Source organism: Delphinus delphis, chromosome 3 (genome assembly GCF_949987515.2).
Source record: "Delphinus delphis chromosome 3, mDelDel1.2, whole genome shotgun sequence".
Lineage (NCBI taxonomy): Eukaryota > Metazoa > Chordata > Mammalia > Artiodactyla > Delphinidae > Delphinus > Delphinus delphis.
This window is the reverse complement of record NC_082685.1, coordinates 8,654,217-8,670,079: the sequence shown is the minus strand read 5'-3', so window position 1 is coordinate 8,670,079 and position 15,863 is coordinate 8,654,217. Positions and strand designations below refer to the sequence as shown.

At 55.6% G+C, this 15,863-nt stretch overlaps 1 protein-coding gene and 1 long non-coding RNA gene across 3 annotated transcripts in view; one reads left to right on the top strand and one right to left on the bottom strand.

Annotated features, from left to right (window-relative positions):
- Nucleotides 1-11,012, bottom strand: part of LOC132422756 (3',5'-cyclic-AMP phosphodiesterase 4A-like) — a 39,519-nt gene extending 28,507 nt beyond the window's left edge. Inside the window, exons 1-2 of one of the 2 annotated variants that reach the window (XM_060007719.1) lie at nucleotides 10,911-11,012; nucleotides 9,916-10,115 (exon numbers count right to left, since the gene is read on the bottom strand). In XM_060007719.1, coding sequence (XP_059863702.1) covers nucleotides 9,916-10,115; nucleotides 10,911-10,958 — 248 coding nt within the window. In that variant the 5' untranslated portion in view covers nucleotides 10,959-11,012. Of the gene's footprint in view, nucleotides 1-6,778; nucleotides 7,310-9,915; nucleotides 10,116-10,910 lie in introns of those variants that run through there. The other variant, XM_060007718.1, reaches the window with a different exon arrangement.
- Nucleotides 7,681-8,942, top strand: LOC132422759 (uncharacterized). The gene is made up of 3 exons (XR_009518881.1): nucleotides 7,681-7,781; nucleotides 8,223-8,304; nucleotides 8,802-8,942. It is a non-coding gene; the product is annotated as an uncharacterized lncRNA (long non-coding RNA).
- Nucleotides 11,013-15,863: the final 4,851 nt, after the last annotated feature.

The following is a 15,863-nucleotide window of genomic DNA, read 5'->3' as shown; positions in this document are numbered from 1 at the left end:
ATAATTCCAGAGCCTATCCCTCCTGTCTACAGCTCTCTGGGGTTCGGGAAGGGGGAGAAACTTGTTTAAAATAAGAAAATGGGGCACATCTCTACTTTAAATCTAAATTGCCTCTGTGAATATCTTTCCCTCTCTACCTGTTGGCTCCCATGTCAAGGGGCCCAAAGTTGGATGACCTAGGCTTGAGTCTGGCCTCCGGCGCTTCTTATTCATTTGACCTTGACCCAGTCACTTCATTTCACTGAGCCTCAGTTTTCCTACCTGTAAAATGGGTAAAGTAACACTACAGACCTCATGGATGGACACATAAAAGGCTCAGAAAAGTGTCTGTACACTTTTCACTGAATGTTAGGACTAATTCTCAGGACAAGTGGTCCTAGCAGCTGTTAGGGCCTTACCTGAAAATTCCCCAACCACAGCAGCAAGGCTCCTGGCTGGCTGCACCAAAATGTGTTACCAAGTCCAAGCTTGTACTGCTTGCCACACGACAGGCCAATAAATTGGGTGCTAAGTTATTGGGGCAAGGAATAGTGACTTTATTCGGAAAGCCAGCAGACCGAGAAGATGGTGGACTCATGCCCCAAAGAACTATCTAGTTACGATTATTATTATTGGACAAAACATTTATGGAGAGCTTATAATGTGCAAGCCATGCACTAGACAGAGGATACAGATGATGGTTGATGATGATAAAGATGACATAGCAGCTAACCTTCAGAATGCTTCCTGTGCATTTACCGCCTCTAGCTATGATCTCATTTAATTCTCACAAAATGCCCATCAAGTGACATTATTGTCCCATTTTACAGATGGGAAAACTGAGTCTTGGAGAGAAACAATCTGCTCAAGGTCACAGAGCCAATGAGTGGCTGAGCCAGGCTCCAGACCAGTGGTTGTCTCCTTTTATTTCACGATAATCCCCCCCGAGTGCCTTTTTAGACGCTCCCTTCCCCACCCACCCCCAAGTTGCCTCCTTCACGAAATGTTAATGCCATAGATATGCTGTATATCCATTTATGTACTGGGTGTTTATCTGGGCTTTATACATAAAAGTAAGCTTTTTTTCACACCTCCATCCCAAGAACCAAATTTCACCCCGTTGGAGGTGATGTCGCCTTGTTGGGAATGCAGGGCTTCCCAACCTTGGCACCATTGACATTTAGCACCAGATGATCCTTTGTCCTGGGGGGCAGTCCTGTGAGATAGTAGCAGTGGCAGAATCCCTGGCTCCTCCCCACTAGATGCCAGTAGCACCCCCTCAGTACGATGACTAAAATGTCTCCAGCCATTGCCACATGTTCCCTGGGGCAGAATTTTCCCTGATTGAGAACTGTTGCTCTAAACCCACTAAGACCCATGCCCTGGCCACCAGTACCCCTCAGTCTAGGTACAAACAGAAAGGAAGGGCATTTGTATTTACCTGCCCTCAGGGTTCCCTGCATTGTTTTGTTGATTCCTCACATCAGACTTTGGGAATAGGGTTCATACTAGACCCATTTCAGAGATGGGGAAGCTGAGGTCCAGAGAGGGAAGTGACTTGGTCAGGGTCACTCAGCCTGGAAGGAGCACAGCTCGATTATGAGTTGATTATTATTATTATTATTTTTTTCCGTGACACGTGGCTTGCAGGATCTTAATTCCCCAACCAGGGATTGAACCCCGGCAGTGAGAGCGCCGAGTCCTAACCACTGGACCACCAGGGAATTCTCTGGATTATGAGTTGAGTTGTCTGACTTCAGAGACTGGAATTCTGGCCCAAAGGACCTTCACGGTTCAGTTTCCTTCCGGCCCCCTGAAGTCAGATATAAACTGAGGTCTAAAGCCAGCCCTGACCATGATCTACAAGGCCCTACATGAGCTGCCCCATCACCTCCATGCCCCATTTCCTTCCAACACCCCTTGCTCACTCTGTCCCAGTCACACTTGCCTCCCTGCTTTTCCTCCAACATATGAGACAGGTTCCCACCTCAGAACCTCTGCACCTGCTATTCCCTCTGCTTGTCAACCTCATCCTTCAGACACCCACATAGCATCTTCTCTCACTTCATTTAGGTCTCTCCTCAAATGTCACCTCCTCAGAGAGGCATTCCCTGACCTCAAGGTCCCTCTTTTCTTCACATCCCATGCGTCACCACCTAGAATTATTGAATGCCTTTCCTTATTTCTTCCTCACTCACTAGTCTGAGAACTCCAGGATGGCGGGAACTGGGTCCACTTCAGTCTTCACCACAGCTCGAAGATGTTCAATCAATGCTTTTTGTTTTGTTTTTTATTTCTGGATTTTTTTTGGCCGCGATGTAGGGCATGCAGGATCTTAGTTCCCCGACCAGGGATCGAACCCACGCCCCCTGCAGTGGAAACGCCGAGTCTTAACCACTGTCTTAACCACTGGACTGCCAGGGAAGTCCCACTCAATCAACGTTTTTGGAATGAATGGCCCTGTTGCAGATGAGGAAACTGAGGCTCAGACAGGTGAATTCCTTTCCCAAGGTCACACAGCAAGTCAAGGGCAATGGCTGGATTTGGGCTCTTACTCAGGAGTGAAAACAGTGGGCTCAGATGCCCCCCAAAACTCTGCCCTCACCCTGCCGATCTGCAGTTCTCCCAGGCCCAAAGCCCTAGTTTCCTGCAACTCGGAGGAGCTTGCAGTCCATCTGTTACTGCTGAAAGACGGGGCACCCTGGCAGCCAGAACCCGGGTTTGTGGTTTGGGGGACGCCCCCTTTCGCTCTGCTGAGGAAGTGCATTTTGAGGAAGTGCAGTTCTCAAAACAACAGCTTCTCGCTGCCCAGCCCCAATGTCGGCTATCTCAGCCTTACCGCAGCCCGGGGGGTGGGCAGATCTTATTCAGCCCGGCTTTACTGATCAGGAAACTGAGGCCCAGAGAGGCATGATGCTGGCCCCAGGTCACACAGCGAGTCAGCGGACAGGGCTACAATCTGAATCTCACCCACTGGTCTGGAGTCGAGGAGACCTGGTTTTTAACAATAATTCTGCCCTTCCTTCCTCGCTGTGTGCCTTTAGGGAAATCACTTGTGTCTCGGTTTCCTCGGCAGGAATGGAAAGCCAAAGATGCCGGGAGTTAAAACGCAGGTTGGTGTTGGGAGGCCCTGGCATGGGCATTGGCTTGGGCAAGTGCGCGCGGAGGCGAGACGGGAACTCCGCGTCCTCAACTTTTCCGCCAAGTTCCTCTCCATCCGTCAGGCGGCCGTCTCCACCACGCTCGGCTGAAGGTGGAGGATGGAGGTAGCGGCCTGGTACCAACCCCGGGTGGGCGAGGACCTCACCCGCAGCCTGCGGTCGGCCGGCCTGGCGCCCGCTGTCCGCGACGCTCAATAAACATGAAGTAATAATACGGGGCGCCGCGGCAGTGACGGCGGCGGCGACTTTGCTCGGGGACGAGAGTTCCGGAGGCAGGTCCGGACTCTGAGAGCACACTCAGCCTGTGCCTTTCTTGTCACCCAGCAGGGGGCGTGCGGAGGGAGGGGCGCGAGGAGAGACCTACTCCCGATACACACACGCAGGGATGTGGGAGCGCAAGGGACTGGGGGAGGCGAAGACCCCAGTGGAGACCACGGGTCAGAGAGAGACCCCAGTCCGGCTGTATCCACCTCCTCCTGGGGCCAGGCAGAGCCTCCTTCGGTGGGGAGAGTCTGGGGGTTCAAAAGGGGTCGGTACGTTGGCCTCGCCCCCCAGTTCAGGCAAGTCTCCCCACCTCACCACCAGAGTCCTTCTCTTCCTCCAGCTCCATCTGCCTTTTGACAGATCGTGGCGGTGCCGTGACTCAGCCCCACAGGGAGCCGGGAGCGCAGGCTCTTACATCCCCAGGTCTGGAGGGGGGTTCAGATGCCATCTCAGACGTGGGGGGGGGGCAGTGCCCTCTCTTTGGAGGTTCCTGTGATTCAAGTCTGGAGGGCTCTCTGGATCCCCTTTCTGGTGGCTGCATGAACTCTAACGTGGATAGCACTGGAGCCCCCTGTGTGCGCACCCTTTCTGGAGAACTGGGCTGGCAGAATGCTCATTCCTAAGGAGTGAGTTCCCATGAGAGGCCTTTCAGTTTCTCCTTCCTCCTTCTGCCTGGGAGTGGGGGGAGGATGCTGGCACCAGTGCCCTCCCTCCGGCCACAGCCACTGGAGGCTATGCAGGCCCACAGTGAAACAGAAACCTGAGCCCCTGCGGGGATGTGGTTGAGGTTCCTGTTTTTCCTTCCCATCCTACAGGAGCAGGGTCTACGGAGGGCCCACCTCCTCTTCCAAATTCGAGTCCCTGAGTCACTACCAAGCACTCGCTGTGTGAAGTCCTTTACACACATCCTCAATCTCACAGAACTCTCGAAATGATCCCCACAGGGCAGTGACAACAACAGCCTCACTTTACCGATGGGAAAACTGGGGCTCAGAGAGGGCAAGACACTTGTGCCAGGACACACAGGCATCAGATGGGACCTATGTTGGAATCTCAGCTCTGCCATTTCTTGGTTGTGTGAACTTGGGCAAGAAGGAGAAGGCGGGACTTCACTGGCAGTCCGGTGGTTAAGACTCCGCACTTACACTGCAGGGAGCGCGGTTCAATCCCTGGTTACGGGGAACTAAGATCCTGCATGCCCTGTGGCGCAGCCAAAAAAAGGAGAAGGGGCTTTGCCCCTCTGGGCCTCAGTTTACCTCACAGGTCACTAGGGATGAAGATGTGTGGAAAAGTCCCTGGCATGGAGCCCAAGAGTGAGACATGATGAGACGGATCTCACTAAGATAATGATGATGTCACTCAGCCACTGTCCCCAGAGAGTCAACATCACAGAGACCAGGGTAGGGGGAGTCCCTGGGGCCTAAAAAGGGACTAATGTCCAGTTCCTATTGGACCCCGCCGCCCCTCGGGTCTCTCAGGACAGTGACCTGCGCCAGTTTGGCACGCTGCCCCTGATCTTGGCATTTCCTGTTGTTTTCCCTCAGCCTCTCTCCAGTTCCCTGTGGGAAACAGCAGGCTGTGAGTGCTGGATCCGTGACATTTGCTTCCTGGGGGTGGGCAGGGGTGCTGGAGTGCCCCGAATGGAGGTGGGTGGGTGACCTGGAGGCTGTGGTGTCTGCTGGAGATCCCCAGAGAGAGCTAAAATAGGAGGGTCCCAGCCTAGAAGGGCCTCCCTCAGGAACTCCAGGAGAGGCCTGAATCTGACGGTCCCAGGGGTGTTCCAAGTAGAGGGGCACCCATGGGAGTCAGGCGAAGCACTCAAAGCCATCAGTCACACATGTCACCAGGACACAAAGTCAGACCCCATCGGAACACTAGGTGGTTAGAGGACAGCATGTCAGGGAGTTGGGTGCACGCCCTGAAAGTGAGAGCACCAGCTCTCAGACACGGGGCACACAAGCAGCAGAGAACATTTCACAGTGTCTCAATCACAGTGTCCCCAGGAATATAACATCACATGCCACCATCACTGCATCCCAGAAACACACGCTGTCACAATCACTGTCCTAGGAGCACACAGAGTCACTGTCACAATCACTGTCCTAGGAGCACACAGAGTCACTGTCACAATCACTGTCCTAGGAGCACACAGAGTCACTGTCACAATCACTGTCCTAGGAGCACACAGAGTCACTCTGTGACAAGCACCACATCCTACAGTCAGGGACACAATCACAATGTCCTGGGAGCACATACAGCCACGCTGTCACAATCATAGTATTCCAGTAGCACACAGTCATCCCATCACAGTCACAGCACCCCGGGGGCGCACTCAGTCACCCAGCAAAATCACCGTGTCCCAGGACCACTCGATGTCACTGTCACAATCTCTGTCCCAGAAGCACACAGTCGCTTAGTCACAGTCCTGGGAGCACAGTCGTACAGTCACAATCACCATGTCCCTGAAGCACACAAGTCACACTGGCACCATCACTGTCCTGGGAGCACACAGTCAACATGTCACTAACTATCCTATCCTGGACACACACACAGTTATGCTGTCACGGTCATAGGACCCCAGAACGCCAGGCAGGGCATGCAGCCAAGGTAGCCACAGCTGGCCATCCCCCACAGCTGGAGCAAACTCAGGTCAATGAGAGGGTACCCAACTCCCACTTCATCACTAACACTGTTACCTAGGGAGCCAGGGTCTCCCTCACCCTGTGGTGGGACTGTGCACCCCCTGAACACTGTTCCCTCCCTCTGGGCAGCTACTGAACCCTAACACTCCTGCCCTGAGCGGGGGCTCTGACATAGCACACAGGCCCCCAACACAGGGCTCCCCCAAGAGTCCCCCTTTAGATTACTGACCCCAGCTGCAGGGCAAGTCCATGAATCCCGCTCCCAATACAGTCCCCCCACTCTAGAAGGACCCTGGGAGCACCCCAGCCTGCAGGAAGCATTGTGGTTCTAGCAGGCACCCCCTACAGACTGACCCCTAGGCCATCCCCAAACACAGCGAATCTAGCCCCGTCAAGTGGCACCCAGCCTAGTCACTGTCCTGCACTGTCACCGACGAAGGCTACAGACCCCTAAAGCTGCAACCCTCAACCAAGACCCCGTTAATAGCACACGCAGCATGGCGCCCCCATAAATCGATCTCAGGATCATCTTCCATCTTCAGTACGAAGTCTCGGGTACAGTGCACCACCGGGGGTCAGGTCCCAGACGCCCCCGCAGTAGAACTCCTCCCCCCAGCCCCGTCAGTCACACTGATCCCACCCGCATCACAGCGCCCCTCCGCGGTCAGCGGGGCGAGTTGCGTCCTCTCTGCGCGCCTATCCGCTCCGCGCGCGTCCGCCGCGGAGTCTTACCGCCTGCAACTGCCTCCGCCCGCGCTGCCGCTGCCGGTGCCGGTGCCGTGAAAGGACGAGGGCCAGGACATGCGGGACTTGCGCAAGCCGGGCCGGTCGCCGGTGTCCACGGCGTCGGCGCGCTCTATGGGCCGGTGTGCCGGCCGCTCGGGCTCGGCGCGCTCCGCGCTGTCCGAGTAGCCGCGCTGCTGGATACGGATGGGGGTCCGCGGCTGCCGCCACAGGTGCTGGGGGGGCGGCTTCAGGGTGGCCTGGCCATCCCGGGGCCCTGGCAGAGACAGAGATAGGCTCCTCTCTGAGGGGACGGCCGGGGGCTCCATGGCCCCGGCCCCCACCTGCACACCAGGGGGCCCCGGCCTCTCCAAGCTGCACCCCGTTCAGCTGCGCGCGAGCTGACGCGCCCGGGGCCCCGCAAGTGCTCCTGGCCTCGGTGGGGCCATGGCGCCCCGGGGAGAGACCCGGGGGCGCTACGGGCCGATCGCCCCCGGGCCGGGCGCGGAGGCTTCCTGTCAGCGCCTGTCGCTCTGCTTGATGCGGGGCAGCGCTCTCCGCGCTCGGCGTCCCGCTCTGAGGCAGCCCCGGCTCCCCCGCCCCGTCCCGCCTCTCCCCGCCCCACGCCCGCCGCGGCTGTCAGCGCCGCCCCCCTCCTCCTCCGTCCGGGCCAGTGGGGGGCAGCCACCCGAGGAGGGGGCCCTTCCCGCCCACGCAGAGCCCCGCTCCCGGCGGGGAGGGGGCGCCGGAACTCAGCTCTCTCCAGAGCGCCCTGCCTTAGCCGCGGCGCACACGGCCACGAAGGAGTTAAACGGTTAATCCGCTCGTGAAGGAGACACCCGACTGGTTGCCGGTGTGTCAGTCAGTCTGTCCATCATGGTGGGGGCGGAGCCCAGTGCTGGCTTGTCCTCTTCGCTACCCCTGGCCAGGGGGAGCTTGTGGGAAGTGGTCCCGGTAACACGGATGCGGTCCCTGCAGCGGGCGGCGACGGTGTTCGGGGAATCTCCTTTTGGTGGGTCGGAGGACGGTGATGGTGTGTGTCCGGGGGCGGGATGTGCGCGCACGTGGCCTCTTCCGAGGGATGTGTGTTTTCGGTGTCTGCTAGAAGTGTGTGTGCGCACGTGGTTGGCTGCTGCGGTCTGCCTGTTTACCTGGATTTCGCTGTGCGTGTATCTGCGTGTCTGTGGCTGAAGGAAGTGTGTGCACGTGTGCTGCCTGTTTGGAGGGTGTGTGCCTCTCACAGGGTCTGTTCTGGTGGCCTGGGGTCTGTGCTTGTGTTCCCCCGCGATTGGGTGTGTACTGTGGTGGGTCCGCGCTCGCGGAGCTGTGCACTCGATTCAGCCTCTGTTGTTTGTGGTGTCTGAGGGAGTCCATGTGTGTTGGTGTGTGTGTGTGGCCGGCCTGGGGCCACTCTGAGGTGTTACTGGGGTGTGTCCCTTCTGTGTGGCTCCAGGAGGACACCCCGGCTCTGATACCCCGACTGCCCGCCCACCGCTCTGTGTATCGCTGCTCCTTCTAAAGCGCTTCTGCAGCAGGTAAACTGAGGCAGGTCCCGGGCAGCCGCGGGACGCATCCCCGTGCCCTTTTCAGGCAAGTAAACAGCCGCGCCTCCTCCCCGCTGCCCCCGCCGGCAGAGCCCCCCTTCCGGCACCTAAATCGGGAGTCGCCGTGACTCACGCTCCCGCCTCCCCCAGCGCCGCGCTGAGCGCGAGCGAGCAGAGAGCTAGCGGAATCCGAGCGCCCTCCCTTTCCCCCGCCCCGACCCAGGCCGAGCACTGGTGTCGGTGGCTGCCGGGCGGGGGGCAGAGCACACACACCAGTGGCCCGCCCCCGGCCGTTGCGCGCTCGGATTAACCAGCTTGGGTGCAAGTACGCGCAACCAGGCCCCGCCCCCGCGCGCCCCCCCTCAAGGGCTCCCCCCGGGCAAGCCTTGCCGTCTGCCACCGCCCTCCCTCCACACTGTTCTTATTGGAAAAAAAAAGAAAAAACAAAGCCCGTCTCCAACCCTCACAGCCTCTTTTCTCCCCGCCAGAGGGGGCTCCAGGCGTGGGCGAACGCAGAGCCAGAAACGCCCTCCCATTAGCAGCGGCTGGATGTCCCAGAGGCCAGAACTGTCCCCCAGCTTCTCTCAGGGACCCTCCCCACAAGTGCATACTCAAAAAGGCTTCTAGGGGATCGGTAAGGGCTGGAAGTCCTCCCCAGATCACTTGAGGGTCTTGGGCTGGACCAAATTCTTGGCGGGGGGGGGGGGGTTGCTGTAGTCTTGTCAAAGCTCTGGGTGGGGTAACACAGGGTGGGGTTGAGGGTGGGGTCAGGTCACAGCTGGGGCTGCACAAAAAGGAAAGCCCAAGGCAGTGGGCCAGAGCTGGTAGTTGGATCTGTGGCCTGAACTAGGTAGAGGCTAGAGGAATTTTCTTTCTTTTTTTGGGGGGGGGTACATTAGACCACTGGAGAGGGGAATGACAGTCACTTCCTCCCCCATTTGGAATTGAACCATTGTACCATGACCCAAGCAGAGACCCTGGAGCCCTCCGACTGAGTAGACAAAGGGGTGGGTGGGGAGATTGAGAGAAGCTGCAGAGAACAGTGGCAGCTGTCTGGCTTTCAAATTCATCCTTGGGCCAAGATGGGGGTTGAAGTGCTCTCCGAGGGCCCCAGATGAGAAAGAGCAAAGGAAGTGCAGTGTGAAGCTGAGCTCAGGAGAAAGAAAGATGCCAGTCCAGACCTCCCCCAGGGTCCCACCATCTCCTTTTAAGGCCTTGAAGAAACTGCAACCTCTCAGAAAGGGAAATAGAGGTGCACGGCGGATTGGTGGGAGGCTCACTCCCTAGCCTGTCCCAGCTCTCTGATTATGGGAGCATCGTTGGGGACTGGAGGGTTGAAACCCTTTCCGAAATCCTGCCCCTTGCTGACTCAGGCAGCTGCAAAATGGAAGAAGGGGTTCCTAGAGGCTGCAAGAGGCGCCTCTTGCGGGGGCGGGGTTATGTCATAACCTGACCCACCAGGCTCCAGGAGAAGTTTCAGCTGCTTTTGCAAAACACAGGGAGCCAGGAGCCTAGAGCACAGGAAAGGGTTGGTGGCTGGACTTAGCCCAGGTGGCCCTGTTCCTCCACCCCACCTCCCAGCCTGGTCCACCTCCTGCCTACCTGTCAGCTTTGGTGATGGAAATCCGCGGGGGAATCAGCAGTGGCAGCGTGGTGGGCCGTGGTGGCAGAGGGACCCCAGTGTCCAAGGGCTCAGGCTCAGCCCAGCCCAGGCCTGGGCCCATGGAGAGGCGTCGGCGAGGGCGTCGGAGGGCAGCCCCGAGCATGTTGGCTCGGCTGGGCTCGGGGGTATCTCGCGGCCTCTGAGGTGTGACAAGGGCGGGGTAGGGGTGCAGCCTGGTCAGGCAGCTCTGAGCCCCTCCCTGCAGTAACGTCCCTCCCTAACCATCTGAGATGGTGGCCAATGGGGATATAGGCTACTGTGCCCCTCTCACGTCTTAACCACTCACTAATCCCTCCCACAGAGGGTCCCTTCTCAGCTCTTACATCTGAAGGGTGCCCGTTCTCAGCCATAATTTTTGTGGGACTCCCTTTTTTCCTCTCACTTTTGTGTGTGTGTGTGTGTGTGTGTGTGTGTGGGCACACCACACGGCATGCCGGATCTTAGTTCCCTGACCAGGGATCGAACCCGTGCTCCCTGCAGTGGAAGCATGGATTCTTAACCACTGGATGGCCAGGGCTCTGGGCCCTCATGCCTGTACTCTGCCTTTCACTGTGAAACCCCTCTAACACATCACCACCCTCCACGTCCAGGAAGCCCCCTCTTGGCCTAAACGTCTGTGGCCCCCTCTCCTCATATCTGAGACCCTCAAGGCCTCACCCCCAGCACCCTCCCCTCCACCCTACAATCCTCTCCCTATTTGGAAAGCCCCTTGGAAGACCCTGCCTTCTATCCCTGGGCTGAGAGCCCTTAATTTGGGCAGCAGGAGAATATTGAAGTCAAGGGAGTAAACTGAGGCACAAGGGGACAAGACTCCTTGCTGCCTGGGGGGAAGTGAAGCCAGGCTTAGTGAGCAGTCAGTCTTGGTCTCTAGAGGGCTCCCTACCCCCCGTCGCAGCCCAAGCCCCGCCCCCAGCCCGGGCCCCGCCCCTCGCACCTCGTCACCGGTCCGGGCCACCGACAGGACACTGCGACTCCTCTTCATCCCGCCAGACTAGCGCGCCTTGGGGGCTTCAGGGGCCATGTCGGCCCCGGCCAGCGCCTCCTGCAGGACCAGGCCGAAGGCATCCGCCATTAGCTCCCGGGGGCTCCCCCTGCCGGCTGAGCATGGAAACCGCCCCCGCCCCTCGCCAACTGCCTCTCCTGGGGCGTGACGTCAGCAGGTGGCTGACGCACTGCCTGTCGGTGACGTCGCCCGTCTGTTGCCAGAGCGACAGCTGATGCTCGACTGGGCTCTGAGCAGAGTCAATGCCTGAACTGGCCACTGGGGGGCCGAGAGCCTCCGGCCCGGGTCGCCCCAGCCCCCACCTGTCCTCTTGCGGGGGCTTCTCCAGCCTGGGGATCCCTCAGAGAAGACAGGGAGCTCCCAGAGCCGGCCGCGTGTGGCGCGTGGTCCGAGTCGGGGGCAGGAGGAAGCGTCTTCTCCGAGCTGTTGGGCTTTTATGCCTAAACCCGAAATAGCTCCGATGTGCGGGGGCCGGGTGCAGCGAGACGGCGGCTTGGGCACAGATGGGGGACGCGCAGGCAGAGGCGCGCAGAGACAGACAGGGACGCGTGGAAATAGAAACAGACAGGGACACAGACGCAACTCCCGATTATGAGTGCGCTCTGCTGCCGGCAATCCCTATCTAAAAGCTTGCGGGAGGGGAAGGCTGGCTCGCTCGCTGCACCGTCAACCCAGGCGCTGCAAATTATTGCTGTGTGGCCCGTAGGTCAGTGACTTAAACTGTCTAAGCCTCAGTTTCACCTCTGTGAAATGGAATGATAATCCTTGCAGCGTCTATACGAGAATGAAATGAGATCAGACCATATTGAATTCTCGAAGAACTGCGTCTGGCACGCAGTAAGTGCTTAATAAAGGCTATTACCATCTGAGCCTGTGGGAGCCTGTTAGAACCCAAGTCAGATCATGTCCCTCTTCTGCTCAGAGCCCTCCATGGCTTTCACCTCCCTCAGAGGAGACGTCAAAGTCCTCAACAAGAGGCTCACACAGTCCTGCTGTCCTCATCTCCTCCCACCCTCCCCCAGGCTCACTCTGCTCCATCTACACTGGCCTCTTGGCTGTTTCTGGACACACCAGGCAAACTCTAGCCTCAGGGCTTTTGCACTTTCGGTTCCCCCTGCCTGGCACTTTCCCCCTTAAACATCAGCAGGTCCCTCACATCCTTCAGGTCTTTAATCACATCTCACCTTTTCAGCATTTCTCCTGGTGTTTCTCTCCACCCCACCCCTGTTTAAAGTTGCTATCCCCTCAGGATTCTTAAACTCCCTTATCCTGCTCTATTTTTTCACAGCATTTATCACCTCATAACATACTATGTAATTTACTTATTACCTGTATTGTCTGTCTTGTCCCATACTAGAATATCAGCTGCAGGAGGACAAAAATATTTTATCTATTTTATTAATATATCCCCAGTGCCTAGAACTGAATCTGGAACATCGTAGGCTCTTAATAATTATTTGTTAAATGTCTAGTTATTGTTTTGAGGACTCAAGAGCATATTAATAATGTTCCTAGGTCTCCTATGGACTAGCTCTTATTTCTTTTTCTTGTCATATAGCTCTAACTAGCACTTCAGTTCAATATGAACTAGTAGAAGTGAATGTAAACGTCATCTCACCCACGTAGTGCTTAGCACCAGGCAAGTCTATGACAGACAATTGTTGAACAAATGGATGAATGTGTAAAGATAGCTTAAAGGTCACCTCCACTTCTCAGCCGGACAGAGCCAGTCCATGTTCTGGGCTCCCACTGCTGTTTGTTCTGCCCCTATTAAAGCACTCATCATGTGGGGTTGTAATTATTTGTATTCCCCACTAGAGCTCTGTGGGGGCAAGAAATGGTACCCATTCATCATGGTCCCCCACACATAGTCTCAATGAATGCTGAGTGAATAAATGAAGGAATGAGTTAGACATACAGAGAAAGAGGCACCCTCTCCTCTGTACGCAGACAGACACATATGCTCAGACAGGCAGAGAAAGGGCCATGTAGTAAGGACCATGCTTAGGCTCCAGTATTACATTGACAGACATGCATTCAAATCCTAACTGTGCCACTTATTAGCTGTATATTTGGGGGCAAGTTGCCCAGCCTCTTTGAGCTTCAGTTTCCTGTAAAGTGGGGATAATATTCATACCTATCTGAGGAGGTTGTTGTGAGGATGAAATGAAATAATGCATGTAAGGTTCTGAGCACAGTGCCTGGTTCATAGTAGGTGCTCATGAAACAGTAGCCACTATCTTAATAATACTAACAATTATCACTGTTGTTGACTCAGTGGCGCTGTGGACATACATGGGAGACAGCTACACATTCACAGAGACCTCAATTCCTCCCGTCCTCCCCGCTCATCCCGCTGGCCTCCTCGCTGTTCCTCAAACACTTCAAGCATATTTAGACCTCAGGGACTTTGCACTTGCTTTTCCCTCCCCTGGAAAACCAGCCTCAGATATCTTGCGCTCCTCCCACCCCCGATCTCCCTGGCTCTGCTTTCCTTTTGTTTGTTTTAGACTTACAACATTCTAACAAGATATATAATTTACCTATTTTATTATTGCCTGTCCTTTGATTAGGACATGAGGTCAGGATGTTGGTCTGTTTTGTCCCCTGCTGGATCTCCAGGACCTAGGACAACACTGGTATACAGTAGGTACTCAACAAATGTCTCTTGAGTGAATGAATAAATCCACTTGACTCCTTCACCTCCTTCACCTCTCTGCTCAAAGTCACCTCCTTTTAGAGGCCTTCCCTGGCATGGATGCCTCCCCCAACCCCATCACCCTCTGTTTCTCACTCATCTTTACTTCTGTTCTCAGCACTTATCACCCCTGAGGTATCATGTTTATGTTTCTGCTTGCCCCCACCCCTTAGTTCCATGAGGGCAGGGGATTTTTCTGTCTTGATCTAGGGCCAACTTCATGTACACGTGACCTAAGCAGTCCCACTGAGCCCCATGCTTAGAAGGTTTAATGCACTGCTGTTGTGGTCTTGAAATTCTTAATAATTTTAAACAGGGGCCTTGCATTTTCATCTGGTCCTGGGCTCTGCAGAATTCTTTAGCCGGTCCTGGCTGTACCCTCAGCGCCCATAACAACTCATTGTAGATGCTCAGGGATTTGTGGAAGGAAGGAAGGAGGCCAGGGGAGAGAGGTAGAGACACACATGCCACCACTGTCTGGACACCTGTGCACATTTGCAGAAATCATCTCTGGCAGAAACCTGGGCATGGGACACAGGGCCTCAGAAACTGGCCTGAGTGCCCAGGTGGACGGGAGCCGCTAAGCCTGCCTTCCCCTCCCCTGCGCAGCAGCCAGCTGGCGAGGGGTTCCAGATGGCAGAGCGGGCACCAGGCTCAGGCTGAGAAGAGGCCTCTTCCCCCATCCAGCTTGTCAGCGTCCCTGGCCTGGCCTGACAGAGGAGCACTGGCTTCACCCAACCTCCACTGCCTTCAGAAGGACAGGGTGATGGGCAGCCAAAGAGGCATGGAAATGAGGATGAATACGCTTGTCCACAGCTTGCCCCAGATCATTCAGGCCTGAGGAGGTACAATGACTACCCAAGCTCCATGACCTGGAGCTGGGAAGGACTCTCAGCCCCTCTCCCCACGGGGCATGCGTGTGTGTGTGTGTGTGTGTGTGTGTGTGCGCGCGCGCGTGCGTGTGCACCTGTGTGAAAGTGAGACTTTGTACACAGCTGTCCACATGCAACTGGACAGGTGGAACTCTCTGGGAGTCTGAGTGTTGTGTAGTTGAGACTAGACCATACCTACAGGAGTGTGTGTATGTGACAAAGTGACACCATATCAGTCTATGTGGGCATGAGGCTGGCTGTGTCTCTGTGTGACTCTGAGTATGTGTGTGTGTGGAGGCGGGGAGGGTACATGCATGTGGGTGCAGCGGGAAGTACACTGGTTAGAAATGTGGATTCTGGGTTCAAATCTCTGCATGGCCACCCAGTAGCTATGGGGCCTCAGGCACACTATTAAGGTTCTCAGGCTCCAGCCTGTATGTGGTATGTGATTACGTTTGTCTGGATCAAAGTCTGTATGTGTGTGTGTGTGTTTGAAGAGTAATGAAACTCCTCTGGGAGGTCTTCCTGGATACCCAACCCAAAGTAGACCCCTCCATTTTTCTCTCTTGTCACAAGCTATTTCTATCACCGTCCTAATCACAGTTTGTTGTTATATATTTATTCGTTAGTTTATGTTGTTTCTTCTCTGTTTTCTCTACTTAATATCAGCTCCATGGGCGTAGGGGGTTTTCTTCTGTTTGCTGTTGTGTCCTGAGCACCTAGCACACAGTAGGCATTGAGTAAATACTTGTTGAATGGATGAATGCAGGGCTGTGTCTGTGTGGTATGGGGAGAGAGATGGGCACTGGCTGGGTGTCATGGGTTCCTGGAGGGACCTGTGCTCAAGTCTGGTCTCTACTCTCTTCCATTCCCCGCTGTTCAAAACCATTCCTTCAGCCACCCTCACCTGTGTGGGAATGATGACACCCCGTCAACTCCCTTATTGCCTTTGACGACATCTTTCCCTTTTCTGGGCCTTAGAGACTCACTCGCCTCATCCGTAAAATAGGAGAGAGGATGGATTGGTTCGTGATAAGCCTCCTACCTGATCTAAAGTGCTATGAAAATAGTCTTAATCTAATCCCCTCTTTAACTCATTCAACATTTATTGAGCACCTATTGTGTACCAACCACTCTTCTAGACCTGGCCCTCCCCTCATGGAGCTGAAAGTGAACCAGGAAGGCAGATACAAACCGTAAATCTCATTTAATCTTGAACATCCTTCCCTGCAGTCACTCTCTATGCCTCGTGAAATTTTAGTCTTCACAGTTTGAAATCACCGTGGATACTTCTCTGTTTACACACTGATCTTG